The following is a 10,784-nucleotide window of genomic DNA, read 5'->3' as shown; positions in this document are numbered from 1 at the left end:
CGAACCACCCACTTCTATTCCTTAGTAACCACCTATTTTCACTGAAACAACTACAACCACCATCACAGGCGAACCTCCTATGAATGTCAACGCATCTAATGTGGGGGCAAAGACTTCAGGTTTTGCATCTACTACCACTACATCTCCCATCTCTCCTCAACATCACCATGACTCGGAGGACTTTCTCGGAGCTGAGGGATTTGACTTCGATACCTTTCACTATAGTTACTTCTCGATCCAAAAAGATAGTGATGATGATGCCCCTCTCACACAGAAGGATCTCAAGGAGTTGAACGCCAGGCTGGATACATTTCTTGCATCCTCCACTGCCTATTCCAGTCAAGCTTATTCTGAAGTTGTCGTTAAGGGTATGCTCGATACTCTGGTAAAGGAGCATGCAATGAACCTTGCTCAAGCAAACAAAGTTGTTGAGGACTCCACACTATCTAATCAACAAGTAACCGAAAAAGTCGATAAACTAATCTCAGAAACGAAGGTGTTTATGTCAGACCTTAATATTGTCGCTGAAGCAAATGCTGTTAAGGCAACTAAAGCCATTTCGAAGCTTAGCAAAATTTGAATGCGAGAAACTGGAAAATCTTCGTTCCGGTATCTCTGATGACAACACAACCTTTCACTCTTCGATTTCTATGAGGCTCACCAAGTTCCAAGATGATTTGGCCGTTGAAAGCAAAATTATGGACGAGCTTGCTCTTCGCACCACACAAGTCCATACTCAAACAATCAAGCTCAAGCACGTGAGGTCAAAAATTGACGAGCTCAAATCTGAACAAGCTATTATGAAATCCTACATCAACGATGTCAATTCCTTGTTGTCTAATCTTATTGAAGCGCATGATCCAATCTTGACTATAACCATTCGCAGACACTTAGCTGATAAGCTTCGTCTTGCCTTCGCTCTTCTGAACAGGCTAGAAGGTGTTTTTGAGGCCTCTGTTCCTCTGAAACAAGGGGAAGAATATAAAGCTGCTAAGGCAGGGGAAAAACCAAAGAAAAATAAACCGAAGGTTAATTTAGCTTCGGGTTCAAAAGGAAAAGATCCAATGGTTGTTGATGATGAAGAAGACGAAAGTGAGGAGGATCATCTAAAGCGAAAATCCCGTGAACATGAGATAAATGAAAGTGCTCGCATTGCGAGAGAAATTGAGGCGAAGGAACGAAAAGAGAAAGAAGCTCACGATGCATTGGAATGTAGAAACATGCTATTTCCTTTATAGACGTAAGAGCGATTGATGCATGAAGCAGTTGAATTCCCCAGTGTTCACTGGTTAGATCCAGTGATTTCGTTTGATCTAGCTAACACGAAGGATTCTCAGTTTGATATGCCAATAACGAGAAGAGCCTTCGTTTTCCACTGTTTTTTTATATGATTGCTGATTTTCCCTCTCCAGACGTGAAAATGGATAAAGCCTTAATTGACTTTTATCTCACTTATGGCCAACCTTAGTACTTGACCTGGAGTGCTCAAAAACTAACAACCATCAGGGTCACAAGGCCAATCGCTAAAGGAAGCTTCGTGAATGTAAAATTCAAAGCGACAAGGGGTTCATATAATACTTTGCATGAGTTCACGCTTGTTGATCTGCCAAATCTCAACCTTCACGATTGAATCCTGTTGCTCAATCTTTTGTTGATTAAAGAACAAAAATACGAACCCATTTTAGCTCATTTAAAGCGAATGTTGGTTTCGTATATATATGAAGTGGCGAAGCTTGACATTGAGATTGCTAAAGTTTTGAAGCGAAAGCCTACCGTAAATCCGATTGGAAAAGCCAGCGACATGAACGAAATGAGTATGGGTAAAATTGATACAGTCCACTTGACGGTGATGTTTCAGCGAGGGTCTGATGTTCCTGGAGCTTTTCAGAAATGCCTCTTCGCTTTACCTGACAAGCACTTATTCTCCACAACTTGCTTGGAACATATTTTGGGGATTGTTAACAAGTGTACCTTGAATGATGTTGTTGCGAAGAAGAACTTTATTGATATGATTCAGTGGTACATCTTGTTTCGCAAAACTTTGATCGTTGTGATTCCCAAGCTCTTCAAAACAATCAAGAAGACTCAGTAGTGAAGCATCTATCGCCTCAATTGACGCAAAGGGGGAGATTGTTAGATGTTAGATATTGCGTCATTGGGTTGTTAATAATTAGTCCATTTTGTATTTGGTATTGGGCTTGTCCAAGCCGTCTCATTTATTAGGGTTTAAGTATTAATAGTGTATGTATGCACCGTAGATAGTTAACGCTTTTGCAAAGGTATACTTTGAAAACACTAGCACGCCTCTACAGTTGAAATTCTTCATCGAGTTTATCTGGGGCGTGACTTTTAATCATTCAACATCAGTTTGATTATCTTTGTGTTCTTTACTTACCTGTTGAATCTAATCGATCTTAAATGATTTTTATCCCAACATTTATGTTCCTAACTTGAAAAAGAAGTCTTTTATAAGAGAAAATATAGTGTACTATATAAAAACAAGAAGAAGAAAAATAAACGCGTCATAATGTTTGAATATTGGTTACACTTTTAGGCGATTGATTCTTAAAGGCATGTGAGAGGGACAAATATAGGGTAACCTGTTAGTAGTTAACTCTATTAATGAAATAGTAATGAATAAATTAAAGTTAAATTTATTTTGAAATAAAATTAGTATAAAACAAAAAAAATACAAAATATGTTTAAAAAAAATACTCAGTTTACCTATTGATAACCTGTTGAAGGCAAAAATAACAAGTAACAAGTGAAAGTTTGGCCTTTCTAATATATATATATATATATATATATATATATATATATATATATATATATATATATATATATATATATCTTTTAAAAATGTTTTTTTAATATTGCTAAAGTTTGATTGTTAAAAAAAAAATCCTTTATATATATTAGTAAAGTTTGGTCATTTTGAAAAGATTAACAGTAAAAAAACAAACAATGTTTTATAAGAAAGACTTTTTGTATAAATATATGAAAAAAGACTTGTGGTTTAAATCAGCATAAATAGAAAAAACTAAAAACATTTTACTTTTTAAAATACAATCAACGTGTTTGTGGCAAGTTTAGTGTTTGCTTATTTTGAACTATGAACAAAAAGCCGCTCAACGCGTAAAGTAAATAAGAAGAAGATAAGTGCACCAATGAGACATATATACCAATAGTTTTACATTTTATTTCACATTACATTTATTTGATTCAATTAACTAGAATTCCACAAATAAAATATATGGATCCAATCCAGTAATAATCCTATACAACATATTCAATAACACGTAATCACGAAAACAGTTGATCATTCGATCACAATGTCAAAAAAAAAAAAAAATCAAAAGGCATCGATCGCGCCTTGCTCCTAAAAACCAACAATCGGAGAATTTATACTTTCTGTTCAATGAAGCTTAGTCGACCTTGTTGTGGAGACGACAATAGGATGAAAGAAATTATCCAAAAAAACATTGTATAAAATGTTCATAATAAATATATATATATATATATATATATATATATATATATATATATATATATATATATATGGAAGCATATGTGGATACGGAATCTATACGTATAAATATATGTGACAGTAGAAACAATGGGAAAAAAGAAAATGGGTCTTTAATTACCAAATGGATCGACGGCTGAGATTGCCTATTAACACTGGCCGCCTCTGCGGCAGTTAAGAGCTCCGGCACCGGAGGTGATGGTGGCGACCATGGAAGATGACTTGGCACCCAAACTTGACGCCCGGGCGTAGCTTGCGGAGGCTCCGGCGCCGGATGGGACGAAATAAGCGCCGTTAAGAAGTAGGTCACCCTCGGATCTCCAATTCCATCCGTGCCAATGTCGTGGGTCTGTTTCCACCCTCTTCGTAACCTAAAATTTCCATGTCAAATTAAATACTAAATTACAACTTTAGTCCTTGTATTTTTCAAAAAGTAATGGGTTCAGTTTATATGTGTATTTCTTTTGTAGAAATGGTCCCTGTCGCATCTAGGTTAACAGGATTGCTGTTAAAGTTTTGCGAAAATGATAATTATACTACTCTTGATATTCTTCGGCCCCTTTCAAGAACCGAAGTTTTCTTTTTCTCCTACTCTGTGAAAATTCTTAGTAAATGAATATGGAATAAGAATAACTCATCAAAAAATTCAACATAAAGGATGTTAAGTTAAACATTTCTGGGACCAAAAATGTTAGGAAGCTATAATGTAAGGACTACCTATAAAAAATTCTAGACTTATATGATAGTAGGATAGCACAAAAGTTGTTAGTAGAGGGGGGTGGATTTAAACGAAAAAACGAAACGCGTTTTATTAATTAAAAAGCGGACAATGTTCTATAACTTTTTTTTTTTCAAAAAGACCAACACAATCACTTCAAATACGGGATAGGTTTTTTCTCTATATTTGAAGATTCGGATTTCTTTTGGTTCGTACTTTGGAATTAAAGTGTTTTTATAACTTTTTTAAAACTTTTTATATTTTTTTTAATAGATTTTTCGTATTTGTTTTACAACTTTTACATATACTTTCGCTCAAAAAATGTTATAAAAAAGATAAGTAAAATAGTAATAAAAGAAGTTGTGTGCAAATATAACAAATTATTGTAAAAGTTTTAAAATGTTACAAATTGTAAAAATAAATAAATAAATAAAATTTTATAAAAAAAATAATAAAAAATAAACTCTTGAAAAGGTTTAAAGAAAATTATCAAAAAAGTTGTAAAAACAATCTTAATTTTTTTTTTTCAAAAAAGGATTATAAAAAAGTTGTAAAAAAATCTTAAAAAAAAGCTCTAAGAAAAGTAAATCTATAAAAACAATTTTTTGACGAATTAGTAAAAGAAAAAGTTTTTACTATATTTGTAACAAAATATGTAGTTTAGACTAAATCCGTAGCAAAAATTAAAACATATGCCAAAAATATAAAATTGAAATAACCTGTATATATAGCATGCTGAGAAAAAGAAAATCAGAATTACTATCTATTTTAAAATATTTTTAAGATTTGCTGGCAAGTTAAATAAATTAGAAAGCATTTGTTTCAAAAAAACAGTTTTAACGCTCAAATGAAAATTTAATGAGCTATTTTTCATGCTTTCCACCTTCTACACCAAATACAACATGCCAACTTTCATTTTTATAATTTTGGACAAAGTTTTAAATTTTGTTATGAATGGTTCAGTTTTTTTTTTTTTTTTTTTGCAAACTTGTCAAAAAATTAGTTCTTTTCAAAATTTACAACTCTTTTTAAAGTTTTATATAATATCTTTAACAACTTTTTTAAACATTTCTACATACCTTTTAATAAAATTTGAATAAAGTTGAATAAAAAACTAAGAAGTTATCAAAAAATAGTTAGTAAATTAAGTTTTAGAAAAGTATTAAAAACTTTTAAAAATAGTTGTAAATATGTATATTTGAAAAAAAAAAAAGTTTTGAATAAATTTGAAACAAAATTTGAAATGGAAGTCAAAATTATAAAAATAAAAATTGACTTGTTGGGTATATCGATGAAAAGCTTGAAAAAAAATAATTCAGTATCCCCTTTATAAAATGAAATACTTTTATTCATCAGTTTATTTCACAAAAACACACATCCTCCTTAATAAATAAAGGTTTTTTTTTATCACATGTCAATCTCTAATTAATTTTGACATTTGTCATTTTGTGGTATTTTTGAAATAAATATTATCCACTTGTGGTTTGTTTCAATTTTTAAAATTAAAGTCATATACTTATATATGTAAAGTATTAAATATGATATATATGAAATTAAATTGCAATAAATATGTATCTCCTTTATTTTAAAATTGTACATTAAAAAATATTTTATATTTACACTTTAATGTTTAATTTTTTTTTAAATCGACCCGTATAATACACGGGTTTCACACCTAATTTTAAAATAAACGAATTTATAGTTACATTTGTTATGATATACTATTATTAATATTATTATTACCTCCTTTGCAAAAGGATTTGCAGGGGCCATGAATCTATTGCCTTGGCTATTGATGGTAGGGCCGGCACTTCCACCGATAGCATACATCTCCCAATGGGTATAGTCATTGTTCACCACATGGAAATACCCATGTCTACATCTGTAATTTATTTATAAAAAAAATAGTATAAAATTATAAATCACACAAAAATCAATTTTTATTATCATTTTCTTCATTTCATCCTTCTTTTGTGCATAAAATCCATGAGTATTTGGTACCTTGGCATTCTTTGAATAAGACCTTCTCCAAAATGATTGTAGGCAATAGTCACTTGCATTAGCTTGTCTCTATAATATGAATCACTATGTCCCAACAATATCACCTATTTAATTGTAAAATTATATCCATTAGATTTTCCACGTTGAAATTGAAACTCTCACACTGCAGCTGCTGAGACTGGTGTATTTCTTTATTGTGATATAAAGATTAACGAACCTCGTTATGATGAGTGAAGTAATTATTCGAAATCGTGATAGCAGTAGAACCCATAACTGCATCCACAAGTCCATCCGCACAGTTCGACAACGAATTATGATCAATCCAAATATGACTCGACCCGAATATCGATATCGCATCACCATCCGCCATAGTCCGCCATCCATAATGCTCAGGCGAGCTTCTCACTAACGCGTTCCCAGTCGGTCGACAGTCATGTATATGCAACCCATGAACAATAATATTCGTAACAAATTGTATCGTAAGACAAGCTCCATTCGCAATATGCACGTTAACTCCACGAGCATCAATCGTCTTAAAACTATTCATGATTAGTTCTTGTTTCAACTTAATCACCATGTCACGTTTGAAAACGATCCAAAGTGGTGCGTCTTGGATGACAGCATGGCGCAGGGTACCAGGTCGTGGGTTGATTGGGTCATTGTCACTGGAGTCTGTCACTACGTAGTAGCGGCCGTCACGGCCGCCGATTGCGTTACGGCCGAAACCGATACCGCAGTCTGCGAGTCGCTTACGGTTACGTTGCCAGTTACGGTCACACCGCCAACAGTCGTCGATGGGGTTACCGGTTCCACATGAAAAGTACCCTAGTTTTCTTCTGTTTGTGCTGTTTTTCATGCTCCTGTTTGTGAATTATTATGGTAAAAAAAAATGTTAGGTTTTGGTATTATTTTTGTGATAATGTTGAAGGTGTGTTATTGTGCAATAATTTCAATAGTTATGGGTTGTGCACCACAGAAGTAAAAAGATTTGAGCTATTTATATTTATGTAGTCTGTCGGTGGCCTTTACTTTGTGTCCCACGTTCCCTTGGCTATATATATTAATGGCCAACAACCAAATAGGTATCCTTTGGACTGTGTATTTGACTTATCTGGACTCGTCTCGATAGAACAAAGGCTCTTTTCTTTTTTTGTTTTTTTTCGTTAAGATGTATATGGATAAAGTGGTGGATAATGATGTTATATTAGATCTGATTTTAATGAATTATTTGAACGAGACTAAACGACTTAATCTTACATTACAAAAAAAAAAAATCAAATTTCATAATGGTTACTAGTTTGAGGGAAAAAAGGACAAATAGGCAAGTTGATTAGTGTCTTAATACATTAAGACATGTTTTTTGATTTAACCCATTGAATCATTTTATCCAAAGTAAATATCAAGAAAACAAACATGAATAGTTATACAAATGAAATCCTTAATCCATTGAGTCGAAAATAAACAACACCTTAGTCATTAAGTTTGAGTAAGCAAATTATTGAGATGGCCTTAATTTTCAATAATCAATCAACGAAGACAACAAGTGTATTCACATCTTTATATATATATATATATATATATATATATATATATATATATATATATATATATATATATATATATATATATATGTCACAATATTGATACACCATATGCAACACGTATAAGTAGAGCATTTTCGTGTGTAACTAGGGCCGATCCAAAGATATAGTGGGCCCAAGACGAAAAGAAAAAAAATATGTCCTTAAAGTTGAAAAAAGATAAATGGTATAAAATTCACTTTTAATATTAAAAAGCTAAAATATGGTCACAACATTAAAAAAACAACTAATTCAAAGAAAAATATTTTTCTTAGCATTTTCAGATAAGTTTATTTTTTTCTCTCTCTATATATACCATATATTTTAGGAATTTTAAACCCCTTAAAGATATGGACTGTGAGCGAGAGTCCAGATTGCCTACCATCTAGACCGGGCATGTGTGTAACCATGAGGCTTAGAGGTTGAGAAAAAGGAAATTATTGATATGACTTTAATTCTCAATAACTAGCCTAGGTTAGGGATTAATGGTGCCACATGTGAAAAATAGATTTTTTTTCTCGTGCTATGATAAATAATGTAATTAAAGAAAACCTAATTTTTTGCTTCTTGATTGCACATGAACAGATATCCATATTAGAATTAAAATTTGGGAGACATGGTCACATTAGAACTTATGATAATAATGCAAATAAAAGTAGAGCTATATGGTAGACCACCATTGACAGAAGCACTAATTTAACGCTTCCAATAATGGTTTCTAAATACAATCCAACATTGACATTTATTGAGGCTCTTATAGTAAAGGCTCATGTTTTTAAGGGGCCCTAAACATGTTTTAACATTATGGCTGCCCCCAAAAGATCCAAGCTTATTTAATACCCAAATTTTAGATTGAGTAATTTACACTTTTAGTCCTTGATTATCGCTCAAATTTCCAATTCTAGCCCCAAATTCTTTTCTTTAAATTTTGGTCATTATCTAATGTTTTTTTAACGTTTTTTATTCATATCCCAAGTAAATTGCTATCTAGGACCAAAATTGCAAAATTCAACTACATTCAAGGTGACCAAAATAGTCTAATTATTTTGAACAAGGACCAAAAGCGTTATAGAACCTATAAAGACTAAAAATGTAATTTACACTTTTATATTTTGTTATATTAACGAATTATGAGAAATATCTCTTTTTTCATTTGGTGGTATGAATGCAAGACCCATGTGGGAGGACACAGTGTATGATCTAATTAGGGTCCTATTACTGTAAATAGCAGGAGCACATGGTGCTTGATTTATTAAATTCCAACAATAAAGGAAATTTCCAAAAAAAAAATTATATATATGAAAGCAAATTGTCTAAAAGGATTATTAAATGCGAGACAATGAGTAGTGAATATCAGGAAAACAAAGAGAAAAAAAAAAAGGTTTTACGGGTTAGATATGTGATGTCCACAACAAACATAATTTTGAACAAACACAATTAATGCTATTACCAGAACCTTTCAATTCCAATAATTAATAGTAGTAATACTTCAAAACATATAAGTTTTGAAGAAAAGGAGATAGAGATTCGTACATTTCAACCATGGCGACTACCTCCTCCGGATCTTGAACTGCCTTTTCGTTCAAAGTTTCAATTTTCTTGATTCTGCATCAACAGATATCAATTGATGACCAAATTTAGAACCCTAAAAGGCTAAAATGATTGAATCGAAATTAGCGTATAACACCAAGATAAAAGGAGTTATAAAAAATCATTGTAGAAGAATGTAGATATCGAACAACCGACATGCATCAATTAATAGCACGCAAGCGAATTGAATACGAAAAAACGAACGGAGACACAAGTACAATGCACACTCAGTAGCCGTTTAAACTTTAAACACCGTTAATTAACGAGTGAATGTGCAATGTGTGTTTGTGCGTGAGAGAGAAAGACGACGTCGTTTGTTACGTTTAAAATCGTCACTCCAAACGGCTTCGTGTAACAGAAAAAATATTACTAGAATGTGTGTGAAATGACGGGACTGCCCTATATGACATGAACAACCGTAAATAAACGGTAAGATCAGAATAAACTTGGTATCTCAACGGCTGAGATTTAGTTATGTCAAACGATTGTGGATCTCCCTAAAAGATGAACGGTTGCGATAAAAAGTAAAGAAGTACTAGTAAACTGTAAAGTTCGACAACCGAGTCGACTCAGTGATGTGTGTTCTTTACCTAGCAGCCATTGATGAGTCGTTGAAGCTCGGCAACTCTTTTGTCTCGATATTCCTGTAACATAAACAACGAATTTGAGCTTGCTTCCTCTAATTTCAAGTTAGCAATGTCACTTTTCGTAGACAATTCAACCGTTGAAGAAATACGAAGTCGGGAATATGTAATGTAGATGAAGAAAACACAGAAATAAGCATAATTGAGCTGAAATTTTGCATAAGCTTTTCTGAAATGCTTTAAAATAGAACAAACAATGATCATTCAGAAAAAAGAGACCTAGGTTTTGAGGTGTTGCCAAGAGCTACAACGACTCCAACAAGCAACAGCATTGGTAGCAGAAAGGACCACAGAGCGATCGGGTTTTTAGGCGCCTCCATTGCTGATACACACAGTGTTCTTCCTCCTTTCTGTGTTGAATTATGAAATCTTCACACAGTCTGTGTGTGTTTTTGGATCTGAAAGTGGAGGAAGAAGGTGGAATGTGTGTAGGAGATGGGAGAGAAAGAGACGAAGTGGGAGTATCAAAGGCGCAGACACAATGTAACGGCTTCATTTATAGACATCTCCCTGCAAATGCAATACGTGAGAAAGAAAGTTAAAAAGTTAACGGCCGTCTGATTTTGATGGAACATGGAAAATGGCAAAAATGAAAAAAATAATCAACGCATTGTGATTTTTAAATGACAGATCAAAATCACTGACTTTTTTTGTTTACTTTTAGCGAATTATTTTGTCTTTTATTAAATTTTATAAAATAATATTAGATATAATTATAAAAAATT

General features: G+C 32.6%; 1 protein-coding gene across 1 annotated transcript; it reads right to left on the bottom strand.

Moving 5' to 3' along the window:
* Nucleotides 1–3,175: 3,175 nt before the first annotated feature.
* LOC145056522 (putative pectate lyase 8) lies at nucleotides 3,176–10,539 on the bottom strand. The gene is made up of 7 exons (XM_079004212.1): nucleotides 10,279–10,539; nucleotides 10,006–10,059; nucleotides 9,359–9,430; nucleotides 6,463–7,105; nucleotides 6,246–6,349; nucleotides 5,988–6,126; nucleotides 3,176–3,897 (listed from the first exon to the last, which is right to left on the bottom strand). The coding sequence occupies exons 1-7, from the start codon at nucleotides 10,377–10,379 to the stop codon at nucleotides 3,676–3,678; spliced, it is 1,335 nt and encodes a 444-aa protein (XP_078860338.1). The 5' UTR covers nucleotides 10,380–10,539; the 3' UTR covers nucleotides 3,176–3,675.
* Between the last annotated feature and the right edge of the window lie 245 nt (nucleotides 10,540–10,784).

The sequence above is a fragment of the Lactuca serriola genome, chromosome 6 (genome assembly GCF_051521515.1).
Source record: "Lactuca serriola cultivar US96UC23 chromosome 6, Lser_US96UC23_V15, whole genome shotgun sequence".
NCBI lineage: Eukaryota > Viridiplantae > Streptophyta > Magnoliopsida > Asterales > Asteraceae > Lactuca > Lactuca serriola.
The sequence above is the reverse complement of the archived record's forward strand: the minus strand, read 5'-3'. Positions and strand labels throughout refer to the sequence as shown.